Here is a 24,111-nt window from a genome sequence, read left to right as displayed (position 1 = left end):
AGAAAATTACTTCTATTTGAGAAAAAGTCCTGTTTGCATGCCAATTTCTAGAGATGCTTTAGAAAAAAAAAAAGAAAAGAAATGTATTAAATCCTAATTTTACCTTATTTTTATGTTTTTCATCTTCATGATGACTTCCTTTCAGTATCTAAAACCTAATATGAAAAAAACAATCATTTTATGCATATCACATATATCATACTTGTAATTTTTCTCATGATCCAATAATATTCACCCTAGTATTCATCTAATATTGACTAAGGGAAACTGAAAAACAAATTTTACATATCATTTTTCCATACATATTTCATACTAATAAGCAAACAAATATTTGGTATGACTTCTAACTCTAACACTTCAGATTTTACAACCTAAAAATATCTAGAAACTGGAGGCCTGGTGCACAAAATTTGTGCACGGGGTGGGGGTTGTCCTTCAGCTCAGCCTGCATCCTCTCCAATCAGGGATCCCTCTCACAATCCAGAATTACTGGCTCCTAACCGCTCACCTGCCTGCCTGCCTACCTGATGCCCCTAACTGCTCCTCTGCCAACCTGATGGCCCTAATTGCTCTCCCCTGCCAGCCTAATCCCCCAACTGCTCTCTCCTCCTGGCCTGATCCCCCTAACTGTCTAACTGCTCTCCCTTGCCAGCCTGATCGTCCTAACTGCCTATTTGCTCTCCCTTCCTCTCCGTGCCCTTCAGATACCTGATGCAGGCAAGCTGAGAGCTCCCTGCCACGGCCCCGCCCCCATCCTGATTGGTTATTAATGATGGTGTCCCAGCCGATTTGCATATTCCTCTATTATTAGTATAGATAAGCTCCTGTGAATTTCTAACATGTGCATGTGCTCAAAACAACTCCTGTCACAATATGGTATGGCTTGGTTTTAAAATAATGTTTTATTTTCACGTATATGTCAATTTAATTTTACAGACTTGCTCCAAATATCACATGGGAAATTATAGAATATAAATGATAGAATATTATTGTTCAATTATCTTTCTCACATACTGAAAGAATATTTAAAGAAAAGGCTTGAAATAGCTAGAATATTCTGTGATATGACTCTAAAATGTTTATCAACCAATCAATGATCCTTAACTTTCCTTCCAAGAGTGTAATAGGAATACCTTTCTCCTATTTGCTGCTTCCTTTTTTAGCTTAGCTATTAACATTTCTAATTTGCATTCAAGGTTCTAAGAATACTCAAATTTATAATAGCAATGAGTGTAAATTTTCCTGTAAGCTATAAGGACAAATATAAAACTGAATAATACTCTAAGCTGAAGTAAATTCTTATATCATTAGTCCTTAATATAAGCCATTTGCTAAGCTATGAGGCATGTTACTTCAAGAACAATAGCTTTTCAAATTTTCACCCTTAGTTGAAACATATTCTTTAAAAAACAACAACAAAAGATGACTAAAACTGTACTTACTTTAGCCAACAGTTCCTGTGTTTCAGCAGTGAGAGGAGCATGGGAAAACTTGCAGCTCTCGCCCTGATAGCATTTTGCTCCTGTGTGGTAAAACTTGCAAGGATATTCATGTATCCCAAATGTTAAGGAAGAGAACAATCTTAATTCAACAAAATCATTTTGTTATTCACTTAATGACTTTATTTTTCCTACTTAAAGAACCTTCTGACTAGCAGAAATATCAAATTCCCCATTTAAGACAATGAATTATTAGTTGGGCTACATGGAAAAAAAATCTAACTTTAGGATGATTATATAAATCAAGTTTATTAGCTATCACAGGACATTTTCTGCTTCATATCCACTCTTCTAATAGACAATGGATACTTTTCATTGATATAAGTAACCATTAGCTCAATTGGTTACAGCATTATCCTGATACCCGAGGTTACGGGTTTGATCCCACTAGAGTACATACAAGAATCAACCCGTGAATGCATAAATAAATGGAACAACAAATCGATGTTTCTCTATCTTCTCTCACTCTCTCCTCCCCTCTCTTTAAAATCAATAAAATTTAAAAAGAAAAGAGATGTGTATTTTAAATACCTCGAGAAATGTGATTATTTTTAAAACATTCTTTTGGGGTAGAGAAATTAAAGTCAAAGAAAATGGTATGTCTTAACAAATCTGAATCATTCATGTATGAGAATCAATTTATACAATGTCAACATTGTTTCCCAGGAAAAGAATCTCAAAGTCAGAATTTGTGACTTCCTGTACTGAATGACTAAAAGTAACCAAAGATGCTATTACCTTAAAATGTTCATGTTTTTACAACATGTCTTTACTCTGTGCTCTGAAGTGAGGGTTAGCTTTAAATTAAGGAACAGTTAACCCCACAGAATACAAAATACACAGAAACAAGCATTCCCAAATAATGCAGTCCTGCCTCCTGTAGATTTAGTGAGTGTCACAACAGAAATTCTGACTAAGTCTTTCTGGACTTAAACAGGTCTCAGAAACCTACCATACTCCATCTGAGAGACTTTCTAAGGAAACCCTCTTTTCTTAAGTGAAATAAAAAAATCTGTATACAACTGAATCACTTCAATACTGAGTTGGGCTTAGATAATAAAGCTTTGCCATAGCTAAGACATTGGTTCCATTCAAAACTGTACATATTTTAAATGTTCACAAAGTATTTCTGAAGAGTAAAGTTATAAAATCTTGTGATAAAGGATATTATGCAAATACAGACAGTTTTCACCTTTGGTGCAATATCCTTGTACATAAAATTTACACATTTCCTTTTTCTTCTCTATCTCTGCATCGTGATCAAATTTACACTCGTCTCCCTGGGCCAAAGAAGGAACAAGGAAAAGAAATTATTTCTCACAGTTAATTCATTACAATTCCTACTAAATTTCAGACAACAAATAATTCCAGAAAAAAACAGAAGCTGTATGGTTCAAGTCTTACTGAGTTTTCATATTTAGCTACTTAAAATTTTAAGGCCTAAACATTTATAATACAAAACATTTTTTAAATTACCTTTCTTAAACTTAAAAGAGTATTTCAGTAAAATTTTCTAAGTGAACCTTTTTCAGGAGGAAACAAGAATGTTTTTAATAGAAATAGAAGTCAATCTTAGTACATTTTTATCACACCTCCCATTTTAGTATATTTTTGCTTACACGTTTTTTTACCTTAATACATTTCCTTTCGATGAAATATTTACAAACTTGCTTTCCCTTTTGATTCACTGTGTGTTGGTTGATGAACCCCTGATTCATTTGAATGCGCTGCTGCTTCTCTTTAGGGTTACCATCCTTTGAAAACAAAAACAAAAAAATGTGAAAAACAGAAAATGAAATGTGCCATTGCATAAATTATTTTAAAACACATACAAAACATTAAAAAGGATTTTTCTAAATTGACCTTCATATATAAGATCTGGACTTTTGTACACCAGTTGAAAAATAAATGTTTTGCCAGTTTAAACAGCATTCTATCATTGAACATTAGTATTTATACAATTTGAATATTTTATTGTATTTTGTCCCTTTTTAAATGAATAAAAAAATAAATAAAAGTGCTACTACTTGTGATAGAAAGTGAAGTCTAAGAACAAGCCTCTTTATTTTTATTTTTTTATAATTTTTTTATTGATTTCAGAGAAGGGAGAAGGAGAAACAGAAACATCAATGATGAGAAAGAAACATTGATAGGCCGCCTCCTGCATGCCCCCTACTGGGGATCGGACCCACAATGTTGGCAATGAGCCCTGACCAGGAATCAAACCTTGACCTCCTGGTTCATAGGTTGACGCTCAACCACTGAGCCACACCAGTCAGGCAAGAACAAGGCTGTTCTTTCAAGAACAATGGAGACGAAACTGGAAATCATAAAAACTGAAAGCAGTGTAATGTTTCATTTCAATGAGATGCTCTCTGGGTGTGAGCTAAGTATACTAACCAGCTTAAATGAACAAATGTAGCCCAACCTGAGTGGCTCATTTGGTTAAGTGTTGTCCTGTGCACCAAAAGGTTTGAAGTCAAGGCACATACCTTGGTTGAGAGTTTGATCCCCAGTCAGGGAGCATAAGGAAGGCAAGCAATCAGTTCATGTTTCTCTCTCTCCTTTCCTCACTCTAAGCACATCCTCAGGTTAGGATGAAAAAAAAAAAAAAAAAAAAAAAGAACAAATGTAACTAGAACTAGAACTATCCCCTTAAAGATGGTGATAAAGGTATAAAAACAAAAGGGGATCTCATAATACATTTTAGCTCTTTAGAAGCATAAACCACTGTTAGTGTGTTAACTTGTAATACAGCTACTAGGTTCTGCACATCAATTTTCTGAATAGTTTGAGAAATACAAAGAAGGTAGTTGGCTATACATAAAATTTACTATTTATATGTCTGCTTTATAATAATGTCAAATTTCCACTGAGCACTATAAAATAAGTATTCTTATAAATATGTCAGTTTAAATTTTTGGTTCTCTTTGGTTATGTTGTTAAAATTGTAACATATATACTTAGATTTGTTTCTCATATAGAATAGCTATCAGGTTTGGCTGAATAACCTTTCAAGTCAATGTAAACCAAATAAAAGCAAATACTTATGGGAGGGTCAAAACACAAAGTGCCAGCGCTGGTATGGCCCTGGGTGGTCACCTGAATCCTAGGCCTGATTACTCATTTGCAAAATATGGGGGCAGAGCAATATTGTATATAAATATACAATTTAGTATTTCTAGTAATTTAGCACAAGTTTCTGTGGCCAAACCTGATAAAAATGGTTTCCACCAGTTTAGAAACCCTCACAAAGGCCAAGTCCAGAGTAATCTCTTATTGTCCCACCCTGATTACATGTACAGAACTTCTACAGTCAAAATCAAACTAAGAGGAGGGTAGGGGTGAGTGGGAAGGCCAATGCTTTGATATATTCATTTTTAATTTCCAGAGGGAGTCAATACCCAATAGACCAGGGACTACAACAGCAGAAACTTGGTAAGACACTGTGGCCTTTGAAATATGATTATTGTATTTTCTCCCTGTTTCCCATCAGTCTGTCCATATACACTGACAGCACAACAATCAAAAATCAAGTCAATGTAAACAAATGAAGGAAATACTGATATGCATGTATGCATGGAAACAGTGCAGCACAAGGGCTTAAAGGGGTGCTGGCAGCTCCTGTGTGAGCAAGAACGTGTAGCCCACTGTGGTCGGAGATTTCACCTCTGATAACCCTCATTTTGTGACCTGACACCAAGGGTAAGGCAGAAATGCCTTGTACCTGACCCTACCTGTTCCTTGTACCTGTTCCTCAGTGATGGATTTGATCCCTTGTCTGCAGTGCCAGGCCATTTCCGCTTCATTTTCTTCTGTTTACCATTCTTATGGGCAGCTTTAAAGTTATTATTTCTTTGTTCAATATCTGAAAGCAGAAAATTAATTTTAATGATGATATAAAAGTACAATAGCAGCTCTGGCTAGTGTGGCTCAGTTGGTTGAAACGTTGTCCAGTACACCAAAGAGTCTCAGGTTTGTTTGGTCTCTGGTCTAGCCACAAGCAAGATCCTTCTGAAGTGTTCAGGGTAGGAGGAATCTAGTTAGGAACTGCCATATAACAGTAACAATAAAACGTTCAAATGTTTAAACCGACTGTGTAGATTCCTATCAGATTTTTCACTGAAAACATTTCATATAGATTAAACTCATCTATGACCCATATTAAACAGAAAAGCATTTTAAGGGGGGAGGCAGTAAATGAGGATCAAGTATTGTATTTATACAATGATACTGTAATAACTATGTATGGGGCCAGATGGGTACTGGATTTATTTATATAACTCACCTTATAGTCATATAACTGACTAATCACTAAGTTGTAACCTGAAACTAAGATATGTAAAAGAATATATACGTGAAATTAGTCCTACACACCACCATCCCCGACATTGAGTCAATTCATCTTCAGATGACAGCAATACAAACAGGTATATCTTGTCCCTTTTACATGCAGAGCCTGGGATTTAGCATTCTCCCCTTCAAAGTAGTCATGGCCTCTGATAACCCTCCTGAACTCCCAGCTCCTCCTGCAAACTCAGTGAGCATTGTACACTGAGTGGCCAGGTGTTGAAGGGTGTCTCACATCTGGAGTTAAGATCCATATAAACCATGATCTTATCATAAAATACAGGAGAACCGCCAACTCCCAAGTCATGGACAAAGTGATTGCTCCTCTAGATAGACTTTAAATGATAAAATGTTTTATCTTTACCTTTCTGTGTACACATTGCCTCCTCTTTCTTCAAGGATTCTTTATGAGACAATAAGGTCTGAGCAGCATTTGCCATTTCTTTGGCTCGTATATACTGTTGAAGCTCTTTAGCAAAAGTATCTTCTGGTTCCTGATTGCAGATATTATCAGTGTATACATCATAGTCCCTACTTCTTGATTTTCGATATAGAAAATTCTTTGGTGAGGTTGTAGAGTTTCCAAAGTGCCTAAACTAAGTAAAAATTAAAATTTCAATTTAAAAAACTTAGCATGATACAAAACCACGAAGAAACTGGCCATAAATGGATCATTGCTGAGGATAGGTGATGGATACATGGGGGATCATATACTATTCTTTCCACTCTCAGGTATTTGAAATTTTCCAGAGTTAAAAAACAAACAAAAAAACAAAACAAATACCCAGCATGACACAGCCATTCTTAAAGATAATTTGAGGGAAGATTCTGAATTTTGTATATACCATGTACTCTGCTGAATTAACAGAATAAATCCCCAAATCTTAACTTTTTAATAAAAAAAATAAAAAAATTGCCTGGCTGCTGTGGCTCAGTTGTTGAGCATTAAACCAAGAGATCGGGGTTCGATTCTTGGTCAGGGCACATGCCTGGGTTGCAGGCTCAATGTCCAGTAGGGGAAGTGATTAATGATTCTCTCTCATCATTTCTATCTCTATCTCTATCTCTCTCTCTTCCTCTCCCTTCCTCTCTGAAATCAATAAAAATATATTCAACTAACACCATACAAAAAACTTACAAACACAACTTCTGGTCATGAATTGGCAAACATTGGCCTGGCTTCGTTTTTGTAAATAAAGTTTTGCTGGAATATAGGCACACCCATTCATTCATCATCTATAATCTATGGCTGCTTAGTTGAGGCAGACAATATGGCTCAAAAGTAAAAAAGAAGCACTATCTGGTCCGTTATAAAAAAGTTGGCTGATTCTTATAATGATTGTTTTTACCTTGATTCTGTTCTTTAATTTTTATTTAGAGAACCAAAAAATAATTCAATATGCCAAGGCTCCTAAGTTCAGCTTAATCAAACACACAGAGATAAAATTCCACTCAGTGTATGTGAATCAATTACAATAATCCAAACGAGTGACTAAATGTCCCCTTTGCACAAAACATGCAGGCCTACAGTACTGCAGCAGACCCCTTTTATTGCAAGTAATAACATATTTGATTTTCTTGTATTAAATTAAAAAAGCGAGATGACTTAGTAGTATAAATAAAACCAGGACAATGGCAATGGTAATGACCTAATTAAAAATGCACTAAGATATATTATAGCTACCAAAGCCTATTCTTGATCCCATAATTCACAGCATTGGTGACATAGAGGAGGTCAAGAAAGACCTGCCCAGTTCTCTTTAATCAGGTTAACTTTACTTTTAGGAATGCTTTTTTAACTGCTGCTGGAGCTGTCCTGAGATGACAGTTGCAAACATAGGTGCCCACTCTAGCAGAAGCCCACAACTGGCAGCTGCCCTTGGAGAGCTTATTTTAGTAATATTAGAGATGAGTATTACTAGTTGATATGATTCTTTTCAGAGGGCAATGAAATAACACAAAATGCAAATGATTGCTTTAATACTTTTCTTCACACAACTAGCTATAAACTCACTGCTTTGATGTTTGCTGTTCTCTATATAACACAAACACGACAGTACAACTTTTTCCCCCCTTTTTGTAAAGGAGTCTAATTAAAGCAGTTTTAAGTAAAAAAAATTCCTGCTTTTGATTCAGGATGGTCTACTAAACTAGTATGGCTTCCTAACATTCCACAGAAATAAAGTACAAAAGAAGGGTATGAGGTACATTCATCAGTGATTAAGAGAATTCAACAGGTTCTTGGCAGATTTTTTGTAAAAAAGCAAGTTCTAAGCTGGAGGCACGGCTTAGGTTGAGGGTAAGAAATGAGGCCGTCACAGGACAAATTAAAATTCTACTTGGAGCCGGGACAGGTTTGGCTCAGTGGATAGAGGATTGGCCTGCGGACTGAAAAGTCCCGGGTTCGATTCCGGTCAAGGGCATGTACCTTGGTTGCGGGCACATCCCCAGTGGGGGGTGTGCAAGAGGCAACTGGTCGATGTTTCTCTTTCTCAACATTTCTAACTCTCTGTCCCTCTCAATTCCTCTCTGTGTAAAATCAATAAAATATATATTTTTAAAAATTCTACATGGAAACAAACAAAGCTATTATAATAAGTTCTTTCTGCCCATCCCTCATCAGAACACATTCAAGGAGAAGTTTATCCTGGGCAAAAAGAGAGGGCTGTTCTCCAAAGAAATTGAAGAAAATGTCTGATAAAAATCAAGACTGCTGCCGGGACCAGTTTGGCTCAGTGGTTAGAGCGTCGGCCTGCAGACTAAAAGGTCCCGGGTTCGATTCCGGTTGAGGGCATGTACCTTGGTTGCGGGCACATCCCCAGTAGGGAGTGTGCAGGAGGCAGCTGATCGATGATTCTCTCTCATCGATGTTTCTAACTCTCTATCCCTCTATCTTCCTCTCTGTGAAAAATCAATAAAATATATTAAAAAAAAAAAAATCAAGACTCCTTAGGTAGGTAATAAGACCTCAGAGTAAGTCCTCCACATTCTGGCATTTGGGAACACCTCAGTGCACCATACATTTCAGTGACAGTTATAACTTGACTATAAGTCTGATACATGAAATTTGTGCATGAGGTAAAAGGTGGAGGGTCCTTCAGCCCAGCCTGCACCCTCTCGGAATCCAGGACTGCTGGGTCCTAACTACTCACCTGCCTGCCTGCCTGACTGATCCCCCTAACTGCTCACCTGCCTGCCTATATACCCCTAACCACTCACATGTCTGCCTAATCCTCCCTAACTGCTTGCCTGCCTACCTGATCACCCCTAATTGCTTCCCAGCCTGCCTGATCACCCCTAACTGCTTCCCCTGTCGGCCTGATTGCCCCCTAACTACTCTCCCTTGCCAGCCTGATTGCCCCTAACTGCTCTTCCCTGCTGGTCTGATCGCCCCTAACCGCCTCTACTTCGGCACGTCTCCATGGCTTAGTCAGGAAGGACGTCTGGAACAATGTCCGGTCTAATTAGCATATTACCCTTTATTGGTGTAGACAATTTAGTATTTCTAACAATTTAGCACACGTCCCTGTGGCCAAACCTGATAAAAATTGTTACCACCAGTTTAGAAGCCCTCAGAAAGGCAGAGTCCAGAGGAGTCGCTTATAGTCCCCCGCTGATTACATGTACAGAACTCTACAAGCAAAATCAAATAAGACCTAGTAGCCCAGGATTGCAACTGCAGAAACTTTATAAGGCTCTGTGGCCTTTGAAATATGGTCATGATTATTGTATTTTCTCCCTGTTACCCATCAGTCTGTCCATATACACTGACAGCACAACACTCATAAATCAAGTCAATGTAAATAAATGAAGAAAATACTGATGTGCATGTACGCGTAGAAACGGTGCAGCACGAGGGCTTAAAGGCGGTGCTGGAAGCTCCTGTGTGAGCAAGAACGTGTAGCCCACTGTGGTCAGAGATTTCTCCTCTGATAACCCTCGTTTTGTAACCTGACACTGAGGGTTAGGCAGAAATAGTCCTTGTACCTGTCCCGGTGAGCCACCGTTCCTCAGTGATGGATTTGGTCCCTTGTCTGCAGTGCCAGGCCATTTCCGCTTCATTTTCTTCTGTTTACCATTCTTATGGGCAGCTTTAAAGTTATTATTGCCTTGTTTAACATCTGAAAACAGATAATTAATTTTAATGATGATATAAAAGTACAATAGCAGCCCTGGCTGGTGTGGCTCAGTTGATTGAAACGTTGTCCAGTACACCAAAGAGTCTCAGGTTTGATTCCTAGTCAGGGCACATAGCTACATTGCAGGTTCAGTCCCCAGTCTAGCCACAAGCAAGATCCTTCTGAAGTGTTCAGGGTAGAAGGAATCTAGTTAGGAACTGCCATATATTATAATAGTAACAATAAAACTGTAACAGTAAAACTTTCAAATGTTTAAACTGACTGTGTAGATTACTATCAGATTTTTCATTGAAAACATTTCATATAGATTAAACATTTCAAAGTAGTCATAGCTTTTGATAACTCTCCTGAACTCCCAGCTCCTCCTGCAAACTCAGTGAGCATTGTACACTGAGTGGCCAGGTGTTGAAGGGTATCTCATATCTGGAGTAAAGATCCATATAAACGATGATCTATATATATATAAAAGGCTACTATGCAAAGTGTCCCCTCGGGAGTTAGACTAGGAGACTGGGAGTTCAATTGCTTGCTATGACTTGCACTGACCACCAGGGGGCAGCACAGAACATGGCAGGCAATCAGCAGTCAGCAGTGGTGGGGCGCTGAGAGAGCGAGGGAAGGAGGAGGCCAAGAGGTTGGAGGCAGGGGAGTGAAGAACCTGATTGGCCCTGATCATGGAACAGGCCTAGGGAACCTACCCATGCACAAATTTCATACACTGGCCTCTAGTCTTATCATAAAATGCAGGAGAACCCCCAACCCCCAAGTCATGGACAAAGTGATTGCTCCTCTAGATAGACTTTAAATGATAAAAGTTTTATCTTTACCTTTCTGTGTACACGTTGCTTCCTCTTTCTTCAAGGATTCTTTATGAGACAATACGGACTGAGCAGCATTTGCCATTTCCTTGGTTTGTTTGTACTGTTGAAGCTCTTTAGCAAAAGTATCTTCTGGTTCCTGATTGCAGATATTATCAGTGTATACATCATAGTCCTTACTTCTTGATTTTCTATGTAGCAAATTCTCTGGTGAAGTTGTAGAATTTCCGAAGTGCCTAAACTAAGTAAAAATTAAAATTTCAATTTGAAAATTTTAGCATGATTCAAAACCATGTGGTTATAAAGAAGAAACAATGACTGGCCATAAACTGATAATTGCTGAGGATAGGTGATGGATACATGGGGGATCATATAGTACTATTCTTTCCACTCTCAGGTATTTGAAATTTTCTAGAGTTAAAAAACAAACAAACAACAACAACAAAAACAAACAAACAAACAAAAAACAGTATGACACAGCCATCTTAAAAGATAATTTGAGGGAAGATTCTGAATTTTGTATACTACATGTACTTTGCTGAATTAACAGAGTAAATACCCAAATCTTAACTTTTTGATTTAAAAAAACTGCCTAATTGCTGTGGCTCATTGTTGAGCATTAAACTAGGAGGTCAGGATTCAATTCTTGGTCAGGGCACATGCCTGGGTTTCAGGCTCAATGCTCAGTAGGGGAAGCGATCAATGGTCCTCTCTCATTATTTCTATCTCTATCTGTCTCTCTCTTCCTCTCCCTTCCTTTCTAAAATCAATAAAGATATAATTTTTTAAAAGAAGCAGAGATTCTTGTATTAAAAAAATACAGTATTATAGTTTACATTTTATTTCTCCCATGATATTGACTATACTTTCAAATGGTTTAATTCAGTGACTGATGATTTCACAAAAGTAAGTTGTAATAGCCCAATTAAAAATGCACAACAGTAAGATATATCATAGCTACCAAAACCTATTCTTTTTCCAATTTAAAGGTTTGCTAACTGTAAGCCTAGAAAAGTCTACCAACAACAGATCTAGTATGTTCAAATAATGGAACACTATGCAGTTAAGAAAACAAGCAAGGAAGTATATACCATAACATCTAAGAATCTTATAATGTTGAGAAAAAGAACATTCATGGTGCTATCTTATTTCTATAAAGTACAAAAATGGGCAAGAACAAACTGTGTTCTTATGGATGACAGCACTAGTAAAACTGTAAAGAAGAGCAAGGTAAGTTAGGACTGTATCTCTAGGAAGAAACAAGGAGGATGGCTGAGAAGGGAGGCACCAGAGGCTCCGATGGTAATGATCTTTCTTGACTTTCAATGTGTTTTCCTGGGTGCTTTCTTTTTAATCAGCTGTGATACATTCACATTCTACACACTTGTGAGTAAAGAGCCTGGGCTAAAGCAAGCCTCCTTAGGAATAATATAGGTGTCCATCTTCTCACAGTACTGCTCCTTGGAAACCACTGAAAATAATCCTAGAATGTCGTACCTGTCTATCTCCTGTATAGTGTTATACATGGATTAAAGAACTTTAAATGGGCATGAAGTAGTGGGCCCAAATGACAAAAATAATAGGAAAAAATTGTAGGGAATCCAAGCTGTAATTTCTCCCTGTCAGTCTTGGCCCTCGTCTATAGCAGGGCAAAAGAAGTCATATATTTGGGTAGCTGAGAGTCTTCCTGAGGAGCTGAAGATGCTGTACCTGATATACTTTCTGTCTTATATCCTTGTACAAACCTATGTATAAGAGTATCGCAGTACAGTCTATTCGTATCTGTGAGTCTCGATGCCAATTAAAACCCATTCTTTTGTAATGGTCTAAAATTAATAATTAAAAAAAGTTCAAAAGAAAAAAAGAGGCAAAAGAAGAGCAGATATTGGCTTTGTTACTGGTTGTGTCCTTCCAAATTCTTACGTTGAACTCCTAGCCCTAAGTACCTTAGAATGTGACCTTTTATTTATTTTTGTTCTTTTATATTTTTTTAAAAAGGGCATTGTATGCATAATTAAAAAGAGGTATTAGGGTGGGCTCTAATCCTTTAAAGCCAATGTCCTTAAGAAAAGGGGAAACTTAGACACAGACATGCACACAGAGAGAATGCCATTCAAACAGATAGGTAAGGATCAGGGTGATGCTCTGGAAGTCAAGCCAAGGAACACCAACGATGCCAGCAAACCACAGGAGCTATGGGAAAGCCTGGAACAGATTCCCTTTCACAGCCCACACCTTGATCTCAGACTTTTAGCCTCCAGAAGCATGCGTCAACAAACTTCCACTTTTTAAGTTACCCAACTTATAATACTTTTTTAAAATTCTCACCTGAGAATACATTTTTTATTTATTTGAGAGAGAGAGGAAGGGAGAGGGAGAGAGAGAAACATCGATAGGTTGCCTCACATACAGGCCCAGTCCGGGGATTAAACCTGCAACCTCAATATGTGCACTGACTGGGATTCAAACTCATCACCCTTTGATGTGCAGGATGACACTTAACCATTGAGAACAGCAGCCGGGAACTTTGTTATGGCAGTCCTAGCAAATGAATACAAGCTTTAAGCTTGAAATCTCTAAGATTAGTTACATTAGCAATTTGATATCCTTAAAATTTAGATCTAATTTAAGAAGAAAACTTTGAAACACTTGACAAACCATTTCAGAAATAGGGAAAACAGCCGGGACCAGTTTGGCTCAGTGGATAGAGCGTTGGCCTGCGGATTGAAAGGTCCCAGGTTCGATTCCGGGCAAGGGCATATACCTTGGTTGTGGGCACATCCCCAGTAGGGGGTGTGCAAGAGGCAGCTGATGGATGATTCTCTCTCATCGATGTTTCTAACTCTCTATCCCTCTCTCTTCCTCTCTGTGAAAAATCAATAAAATATATTATATATATATAAAAAAAAAGAAATAGGGAAAACAAAAATAAATGCAATGCACTAAAAAATGACAAAGCCTTTAAACATAAATATTTTAAAAAGTGTAACTGGGTTGCCCTAACCAGTTTGGCTCAGCAGATAGAGCAGCAGCCTACAGACTGAAGGGTCCCAGGTTCGATTCCAGTCAAGGGCCTGTACCTTGTGAGCACATCTCCAGTGGGGAGTGTGCAGGAGGCAGCTGATCGATGTTTCTCTCTCATTTATGTTTCTAGCTCTCTATCTCTCTCCCTTCCTCTCTATAAAATAAATAAATAAATAAAATAAAAATATAACTGGGTTTGATATAAGTAACTGTGTCTCAAATGCTAACTAAAATGAAACAAACAGGATCCCTAAAAAATTTCTCATATCTATTACAGTAAAACCTCAATATTGCAGACTAATTCAGGGAAGGGGGTGTCTGTTAAAGCTGAAAGTCCATTATATAATAAAGTATGTTTTACGAATTTGTATATTAAATAATTGACAAATTAATTTACCTGTTTTTATTTATGCACATTGTGCAATTAAAATTAAGTACAAAAAGTTTAATTTCACAGAAAAGTATTACTGTAATTTTAAATTTATTAAATGTGTGCATTCACCAGTTACCATGAGCAAACAAATGCACATGACTGGGCGTGGCTTAGTGCACATGGGAACATCCCACAGCATGAGTTAATACTATTGCAGCAAGTGACACCACTCAAAAATAGAACCAATCCTGTGTGCAATAAGGTGTGATCACATTCTAATCATTGGCCAAACATTGGCTACAAGCAGTGACTCTTGGATTTAAATATGTAAACTATAATTGTAGACATGTAATATTTATTTATGTTGGCGAAATTACTACAGTGTGTTTTCTAAAATATAGCCGATCTGCTAAAATTTGTTTAAAATAACAGTGAATTGGAGATCCAAGATGGTGGCTTAGGTAAACACACCTAAACTGCTGCCGCGCACAACAATTTCAAAACTACAACTAAAAACATAACATCTATCACCCAGAACCACGGAAAAGCTGGCTGAAAGGAAGCTCTACAACTAGATTTAAAGAGAAAGGAGCATTCAGGGCACAAACGCTGAAAAACTGAGGTACAGTGACGCGAGTGTGATACGGGCAGGCGACAGATCCCAACTGGCAGAGGGCGTTGCTTTCTTCAACCTGAAGAGAGACAAGCTCCCAATCTCTCTGAAATCTAGTTTCTGGGGAGAAGCTAGACTGTCTGCCATCGGGTCGGAAAGTGAGGATGGCTTGCTTGCAGACTGCATGCAAGAATAATTGTTTGTTGTGCTGGGGCAAGAGACGCGGGGACATGGTCAGAGCGGCAGAGAAGGCTGACTGGCATCCATCGCTATTTGCCACGCCCTAGCCTAGAGACACCCTGAGACTCGGTCCCACACAATCTACAAACACACTCAAGCTCCAAGCAGCAGCTTTTGCATATGAATGGCCTTCTCTATTGCAGTTTAACCTAGCAAACTTGCAACCTGGTGCAGATAGCTCCAAAGCTTCCAAGCTCCAAGCAGGGAGATGAGGACTGTGGTTTTCGCTGTAGCTCCTGCAGGGTGGCTTCAGATAGTAGCTGAACTGCACCCCACCATTGGAGATCCAGAAACTAGTGTATCTAGTGGTCAGTATGAGACAACACCAAATTTCAACTACTCTCATAAAGGACACATTCAAGAGACAGACTCAGTGAGCACCAAAGCCCTACTGGAACAAGTCCTCCCCCCATAAACGTGTCTCCAGTACAGCAATTCTTTCATTATAGACACAGCAAGTCCTCACAGCCAATTGGCCTGGAGGACAATTCCTCCCAGTGACACCAACAACCATCAAGACTTAACTACAACAAGAGTGTACACACAGTCCACGAAGGGGTGCACCAAGAATGTCCACATCAGGCAACTGGGAGGCTGACCCATTGAACCATATAGGACACCCAGGCCCACAAAGCTACCCTACCAACTCAGGGAAGTAGCGAATATGCTGAGAAAAGGAAGGAAATCTCAAACAAAAGAAATGGAGGAGAACAAAAGACTGGATATAGAGTTTAAAACCACGGTTATAAGGTTTTTCAAATATTTCCTAGAAAAGGCCAATAAATTTAACGAGAACCTCGAGGATATGAAAAAGAAATTAAACATACACTGACTGAAATAAAAAATATTATACAGAGACCCAACAGCAGACTACAAGAACACAAGAATCAAGTCAAGGATTTGGAATACAAAGAGGCAAAGGACACACTTCCGGAGAAGCAAGAAGACAAGAGAATCCAGAAAGTTGAAGATAGTATAAGAAGCCTCTAGGACAACTTCAAGCGTATCAACATCATTATTATGGGGGTGCCAGAAGAAAAGAGAGAATAAGACACTGAAAACCTATTTGAAGAAATAATGACTGAAAACTTGCCCCACCTGGTGTAAGAAATATTTACAAGTCCAAGAAGTGCACAGAACCCCAAACAAAAGGAACCCAAAGAGGGCCACACCAAGACACATCATAATTAAAATGCCAAGAGCAGAAGACAAACAGAGAATCTTACAAGCAGCAAAAGAAAAACAGTTACCGTGTTTTTCGGACCATAAGACGCACTTTTTTTCCCCCAGAAGTGGGGGGAAAAAGTCCCTGCGTCTTATGGTCCAAATATAGCCTACACATATACTTTTAAAAAAAAGTTTTTTTACTTGCCCGGCTCTGTGTGGTCTCTGTGTGCTTGCCCGGCTCTAAAATGGTTCTAAATGCTGCTGTTTACTTTACAGGGTTGATTACATGTGTTTATGACTGTGATGTTGGGTTTTAATGCACATAAAATATTTTAGGACACTATTTGTTTCAGAATCTTTTTTTCTTCATTTCCCTTCTCTAAAAACTGGTGCGTCTTATGGTCCGGAGCGTCTTATGGTCCGAAAAATACGGTAGTTACCTACAAGGGAGCACCCATACGATTATCAACTGATTTCTCAACAGAAACTCTGCAGGCCAGAAGGTAGTGGCAAGAAATATTCAAAGTGATGATTAGCAAGAACCTCCAACCAAGATTACTTTACCTAGCAAAGCTATCATTCAGAATTGAAGTTCCGATAAAGAGCTCCAAGCAGGGAGATGAGGACTGGTTCTCCTAAGTCAGGAGAATCCAAACTTGTATTCAAGTGGAAGGTGAAAAAGAAAAGTTGTTTTCATACTCATAAGGACTGAAAAGTTGGCATGCATGCACATCACCAAGTTAAGTTATTTGAGGGTATTTCAGCAAAACTAAAAATGAACCCAAGAAAGATAAAGACAGATAATAAAAATTAAAGGAGTACATCACCACCAAACTAGTATTATATGAAATGCTAAAAGGTATTCTTTAAAAAGAGGAAAAATAAGAAAAAAGATAAAAATTATGAACAACAAATACATATCTATCAACAAGTGAATCTAAAAGTCAAGTGAGTTAAAAATCTGAGGAACAGAATAAACTGATGAATATAATAGAATCAGGGGCATAGAATGGGAGGGGATTGATAATTCTCAGGGGAAAAGGGGTGTCTGTGTGGGGGGTACGGGAAGAGACTGGACAAAAATCATTTATCTATGGATGAGGACAGAGGGATGGGGGCGGGGATGGAGGGGAGATAAGGGCAGAGGGTGGAGTGGAAAAGTAGAGGGGAGCTATGGGAGGAGGGGGGAAAAGGAGAAACAATTGTAATAAATTGAACAATAAAGATTTATTTTTTAAAAAATAATAAAATAAAATAACAGTGAATTAATAAAAACAATAACCAGTTGATTTAATTATAAGCAAATCTTGGTTAAGACATTTAAAAATTAACAGGATATTAATTTTCACATGACATACGGACCAGAAATTTTGTCTGCTATAATAAATCAAGGTCCGCAAAATTGAAGGTTTACTGTGCTATTTTTTCAATATGCCAACTCAATCTTACTTTTTTGGGAATATGCTCACATTCCACTTTTACTTTTATTTTCTCTTCTTGTGTTTCTTCAACTTCTGTATCATTTATTTCATCATCGATTCTGTAGCAAAAAATATAAAATAACACAAGAGAATTTTTTTAACCTGAAAGAGTTCATCCCACACCATTAAAATCCACAGCTTTGTCACAGCCGAGGAAAGGGCTGATGTGGGTCTGTGCGCCCCGTGTGGTGTCGCTGTGACACCTGAGGAGAGCGCTGTCCTGCCCCCGTGGTCCCTGAGGAGACAGGGCAGGTGTGTGTGTGGGAGGGAGGCATGGACACTCCAGCCCCTGGGCCGGCCTCCTGCCCCATAGCACGCCCACTGGGGGGTAGGGGGGGTGATCCGGGAGTGGGGGACGCCCGCCTACCTTGCCAGGGACCGCTTCACCCCGCCCGCCACCCTCCCGCTCCCACATTCGCTGGGAGGGGGCTGTGTCTGAGGCTGCTGAGGACTGGGAACAGCCTTTGAAGCCACCCAGTCAAGTGCATCTCATCAAGCTCAGGCGGGGGAGCCAGCAGCGCTCTGCTAAGGAAGCTAAGGCAGCCTCTACCAGCCCCAACCCCACCCCACCCAGCCCCCCTCCCCGTGCAGCCTAAGATCAGACTGGGTCGGAAAACTGCGCCGGGCGGCTTCCTCTCGGGATGGACTGGCTGGCCAGACATTTCTGTAAAGCCAGCTTCACCGTCTCCTCCTCTTAGGCGAGGCTCGCTGCCACCCTGCCCTCGCAGGCATGGCTCTTGCTTCCCGAAGCTGGAGTGACAGGGGTCTGGGGTGGCCTAGAGCCCGTCACCCTGGACAGTGCTTCCCAAAGTGCGGTACGCGTCCCCCCAGGGGCACGGGAAGAGTCTGGTGGGGGTACGCGTTGCACCGGAGTTTGGTGGGGATGTGCACTGCACCGTGCTTAGCTGCGCCTAATTCTGCGTTCTCATGAGGACGAGGGGTACTCAGCGTTACGAAAATGATAGAAGGGGGACACATATGTCAAAAGTTTGGGAAACAGCCAAAACCGGTTTGGCTCAATGGATAGAGCGTCGGCTTGGGGACTGGAAGGTCCTGGGTTCGATTCCGGTCAAGGGCATGTACCTTGGTTGCGGGCACATCCCCAGTAAGGGAGTGTGCAAGAGGCAGCTGATAGATGACTCTCATTGGTGTTTCTAAGTCTCTATCTCTCCCCCTTCCTCTTTGTACAAAATCAATAAAAATATATATACTAAAAAAAAAATAAATAAAAAAAAAAATAAAAATCCACAGCTTTGGCTTATCTTCAACTTGCCCAAATTCCAAATTCAAATTCTACTCCACTTACCCTTCTTTCCAGAGAATTATGTACAAAATTATTATAAGTAGTTAATGACAACATGTTTGTGAGTAAAAAATAAAGCTGAAATTTTAGATTACATAACCTTGAACATTAGCTCAAGTATTAGCAGGTTTTTAATTTATCCATTCATTCTCGTTCAATTCATTCAACAAATGCTGCGTATCTATCATACTCAGCACATAGGCTCTGGGCCTTAAATCCTAGGATACAACGATGAATAAAATAGATCTTGTCCCTGCCTTCTGAGAACTTTCTATCTGTTTGGAAGAGAGAAGGAAAGCAATTTCAATATGGTGTGGTAAGTACAGATATATATATATGTGGGTGTATGTGTGTATATATATATATATATATATATATATATATATATATATATTTATACACACACACACACACACACATATATGAATATGTATGAAGAAAACAATCTAGATTTAGGTGCCAGAAGTTTTCTGAACCTAAAAGACATGAAAGAGTTAGTAAACAAAGAGGAATGAATGCAAGAAAGAAGAGTATTTCAGGTATAATTCAGGGTGCTTTCTTAAGTCAGGAGAATCCAAATTTGTATTCAAGTGGAAGGTGAAAAAGAAAAGTTGTTTTCATACTCACAAGGACTGAGAAGTTGGCATGCATGCACATCACCAAGTTAAGTTATTTGAGGGTATTTCAGCAAAACTAAAAATGAACCCAAGAAAGATAAAGACAGGAAATACCAAAACACACACACACACACACACACAAACAAAACAAAAACAAACAAACAACAACAAAAAACTGGTGAATAGAGAAGCCAGTAAAATCCTATGTAATAAAGAGGTAATGTGCAAATTAATCCTCATGCCCTCACAAGATGGCTGCCTATGACCAGGGGCAACATGGTTGGCAAGGGGACAGTGAGGGGCAACCAGACTGGTGGGGGGAGGGGGGAAGTTAGGGGCAACCAGGCTGCCAGAAGAGGGGGGCAGTTGAGGGTAATCGGGTGGGGGGGGCAGCAGTTAGGGGCAACCAGATCTGCAGGGGGTAGGGGGGCAGTTAGGGGTGACGAGGCAGGCAGGCAGGTGAGTGATTAGGAGCCAGTGGTCCAGGATTGTGAGAGGGATCGGGCCTAAACCGGCAGTCGGACATCCCCTAAGGAGTCCGGATTGGAGAGGGTGCAGGCTGGACTGAAGAGGACCACCCCCTCCCCCTGTGTACGAATTTCATGCACCAGTCCGCTAATTCATAAATCGAGATAATGGTTGATGGTATAGACACAGGGCTTTAAACACAATTTTGTCTCAGAAAGTAGTGACTACTGAATAAAGCTTCAAATATGTGTTACATGCCAGATAAAGGCAAGGACTAGGCAATCTGTACATACTCAAAGCAACATGTTACAAGAATGTGAATAGTGGCTTTGTGCTTCTTTCCAAGTTACAGGAATTCAGGCTTCACAGCTATATCCAATCCAACAGTTTACTACTGATCTATCTCCATTCAGAGCTTCAGAGTTACACCCATCAGATAGGCTATCATGTTTTGAGCCTTTTACAGAAGCAAGAGCCAATAAACAAAATCCTGTGGATCTTTATTGTCCTAGTTTTCAGTAATGAATCACGGGGAATAGGAAGTAATATATCCTTGGGCAGAATAATGATGACAATAGCAACTACAGCAGCAGCGAACACTTGCATTATGATTATTCTGTGCCCGCACACTGTCCCACACACATTATTGCAATAACCCTATAACGTACATACTACTGCTTAAAAGGCCGTTTTACAGATGAGAGAACTGAATTATAGAAAGCTTATACAACTTGCCACAAACCTAGTAAATGGTGGAGTTGAGACTGGAATGCTGGCAGGCAGAGCCAACTCCCTATTCACCATATCTACCTGGTGTCTACTAGACTAACCTTAATATATACAAAACTGAACTCCTGTTACTTAAACTGCAACTCTAACCTTTTAATGATACCGCCCCAAAACCTTGATGTTGTCCTTGACTCTTCTCATGTCCCGCATCCAAACCATGAAGACATCCAGTTTATCTTCAACATTTTATCTATATTTGACCACTTCTTACCACTAATTCTATGACGTAAGCTCTTGCCCCACTACATTCTACTCTCAACACAAGCAGAAAGACCCTACTAAACTGTCACTCTCTGCTGAAAACCCTCCAATGGCCTCTTATCTTATGTAGAGTAGAAGATAAAGATCTTATTATGGCACCTACAAGTCCCTACATGATCTGCCTACCCCACCCTACCCAATACCACTCAAGTCTGACTACTCTTACTCCACTCCAATTGTCATTCTGGCCACATTGTTCCCACCACCCAATCACATCAAGCTCCTGCACTTCAGGACCTTTATATGGAACATTCTCCAGCTAGGTATCAACCTCCTTCACCTCCTTCAGGTCCCTACTCACATATTACTCATTAATGTAAATATATAAGGCTTCCCTTAATCACCTTCTTTAAAATATCTACATCCTTTCCATCATACATCCTCCCTTCTTATCCAACTAACCCTCTTTCATTTTTCTCTGTCATTTATCATCACCTACAATACCATACAGTATATCGTCCATAGGCTCCTGGAACTACAGTGAAGCATATAATGAAATCAGTTTTACCATAGGCTAACTGATATACACAGGAGTTAGGTTCCTATGGCATCTCATCGACCTTAGAATGAAACAAAGTAGAATAAAATGACATTACTTGATAACTGTATATTTACATATTGCCTGTGCCCCAAGAATATATAAATTTCATGAGCATGAGACTTTTAAAAAATATATTTAATATTATTATGTTCCCAGGGCTTAGAATAGTATCTTGTCCATAGCTGGTGCTCAATAAATGAGTAATCCTATATTCCTATATAATAAAAGCCTAATATGCTAATGTCTAGTCATCCAGTTGGCCGTTCAACCAATCAAAGCGTAATATGCTAAGGCCACTCAATTGCTTGCTATGGCATGCATTGACCACCAGGAGGCAGATGCTTCAACCAGCAGGTTAGCTTGCTGCTGGGGTCCAGCTCATCAGGACTGAGACAGGCGGGACATGCCCTGGAGCCCTCCTGCAGTCCCTCCCTGGCTGGCCAACCTCCTGTGTCCCTCCCCAGCCCAATTGTGCACCAGTGGGGTCCCTTGGCCTGGCCTGCATCCTCTCCCAACCTGGGACCCTTAGGGGATGTTGGAGAGCCAGTTTTGGCCCTAGGGCAGAATGACTGGTTGCTATGATGCACACTGACCACCAGGGGGCAGATGCTCAATGCAGGAGCTGCCTCCTGGTTGTCAGTGTGCTCCCCAGGGGCCCGAGGGATTTCCCACCTGGGAGAGGGACCCTCTGAGTGCACAAATTTTGTGCACCAGGTCTCTAGTTCCATAATAAAGTTACTAGTAAAAACAAAAAACAAACAAACAAACAAAAAACAGAAACAATAAAAGATTGATTCATTTGACTGCTTTTAAAACAAAAACCTTTATGCATAGAAAATAATGCCATAAGCAAAGTCAAAAGACAAATAACAAATTGGGGTAAAATATCTGCTCACTAGAGAGCCTAAAATTTCAAAGAGAAGAATGGGCAAAGGATATGAATAATACAATAGTTCAGACACTCACCATAACCATATTGCAATACCATCTGCACCTGACATTTTTGCAAAAATCCTTAAGTGTTATAAAAGGATGACATAAAAGTAGTTCAGTAAAATTTTCAAACTGATGGCTGCTGTTGGTTTTTTACATGTTGCCAAATTCTTTTGTGTGATTATTTATATTGCTGATTTCTCTTATGTATTTTAAGTTTATTGATTCCTCTCCTTTTTCTTTGTAGATGATCCTATCATCTGCAAGTAATTAGTATCTTTTTCTCTTTTCAATATTTATAGGTTTTATTTTAACCAACTGTGCTTTAGAAACATGGGAATGAAATCATGGGTCCTAGAGGAAGACTTATCTAAGTAACTTAATCCTAGTTTTGCCACTTACTAGTATACTGTGTAATCATGGCAAGTTATTTATCATCTCTGTGCCTCAACTTTCTACTACAAAAATATGGATATCTTAAAGGCTGTGAAGATTAAAAGACATTTTATGTAAAGCAACATAATAAAGCTCTTGATGATAGCCTGAATTAAAGCAATAGTTCCAATTAAGGTATGTGAGCCAGAGAGAAGTGAAAAAATTTTAGTGATCTGGAGGTAAAGTCAACCATAATACGACTTATAGTTGATAAGAGAAAATAAGGAATAAAGGCTGTATTATAGTTTTTGGCCTAGGGAAACTGGGGCAAAGATGCAGGTTTAGAAGAAAAGATGGGTTTTTAGCATTTCAAAGTCACAAAGAAAAGAGTGAATTAATATCTGGGTGTAAAGAAACTACACTATCCAAGTCTCCACGGATGAGATGAGTTAAGAGCCATTTGGCCAGCGGCCTTATTTTCCCTTTCAACATAAAGGAAATATAACCAAAAGGTCTTTGCTGTTCTATGATAGTTCTTAGGGTCTTTCGATGCTGATCAGTGGAATAAGAGCAGACTATTCACTCATACTTCACCACTTGGCGAACTAACGGTTTCATTATTTTCTACAGAAAAAGTACCTAGCACGTGTCGGTGAGAAATGACAGATGACCTCTGTCTTCTAGGAGCGCACACGTGCTCTAGTCCGCCGGGAGAAAAGGGAGCTTCCCGGCGCACCCTCGCCCTGCTCGGGCCCCGCATCTCCGGCTTCCACCTGCGCGCCCGCCCCGCCCCGCACCATCGCTCCGCATCTGAGCTTCCCGCGCGCTTCACGCCCCCCGCGACTGGGCGTCCGGGACGCGCGAAGGGGCGGAACCCGCTGGGACCCCGGCGCTCAGGGCAGCAAAACACGGGCGTCACCTGTCGTCAGAGTCCTTGGCGTTGGAGTCCGTGACCGATTTCTTGCCCAGGGCCGGGTTGGGGGGTTTGGAGAAAAGATTCTCAAAATCCATCCTCCCGTCCGGAGTGCCGCAGCTACCTAGTGACAACCCCCGGCAGCAGCGGAGAGGGGAGAGGAAGGAGGGGCTCCCCGACCCCGCAGGCGGCCTACGCATGCGCCGC

General features: G+C 39.8%; 1 protein-coding gene across 7 annotated transcripts; it reads right to left on the bottom strand.

Annotated features, from left to right (window-relative positions):
• Positions 1 to 121: 121 nt before the first annotated feature.
• ZC3H8 (zinc finger CCCH-type containing 8) lies at positions 122 to 24,111 on the bottom strand. 7 transcript variants are annotated; one of them, XM_036436010.2, is made up of 10 exons: positions 23,911 to 24,108; positions 17,673 to 17,763; positions 10,810 to 11,047; positions 9,837 to 9,970; positions 6,208 to 6,445; positions 5,237 to 5,367; positions 3,131 to 3,253; positions 2,668 to 2,779; positions 1,443 to 1,552; positions 122 to 155 (listed from the first exon to the last, which is right to left on the bottom strand). In XM_036436010.2, the coding sequence occupies exons 1-10, from the start codon at positions 24,102 to 24,104 to the stop codon at positions 126 to 128; spliced, it is 1,401 nt and encodes a 466-aa protein (XP_036291903.1). In that variant the 5' UTR covers positions 24,105 to 24,108; the 3' UTR covers positions 122 to 125. The 7 variants fall into 7 exon arrangements, with proteins under 7 accessions (XP_036291903.1, XP_036291904.1, XP_036291905.1 ...); XM_036436011.2 differs by having other exon boundaries at positions 6,214 to 6,445; XM_036436012.2 differs by having other exon boundaries at positions 10,816 to 11,047.

The sequence above is a fragment of the Pipistrellus kuhlii genome, unplaced genomic scaffold (assembly GCF_014108245.1).
Source record: "Pipistrellus kuhlii isolate mPipKuh1 unplaced genomic scaffold, mPipKuh1.p scaffold_m20_p_13, whole genome shotgun sequence".
Classification (NCBI taxonomy): domain Eukaryota; kingdom Metazoa; phylum Chordata; class Mammalia; order Chiroptera; family Vespertilionidae; genus Pipistrellus; species Pipistrellus kuhlii.
This window is presented reverse-complemented; position numbering and strand designations above follow the sequence as displayed.

Coding starts and splice junctions, on each gene's coding strand:
- ZC3H8 (XM_036436010.2), bottom strand. CDS start 24,104: ATGCGTAGGCCGCCTGCGGGGTCGGGGAGCCCCTCCTTCCTCTCCCCT. Junction 11,048..17,672: donor GTGAGCATATTCCCAAAAAA/GTAAGATTGAGT, acceptor ATTTTTACTTAG/TTTAGGCACTTCGGAAATTC. Junction 2,780..3,130: donor TCGAAAGGAAATGTATTAAG/GTAAAAAAACGT, acceptor TCTTTGGCCCAG/GGAGACGAGTGTAAATTTGA.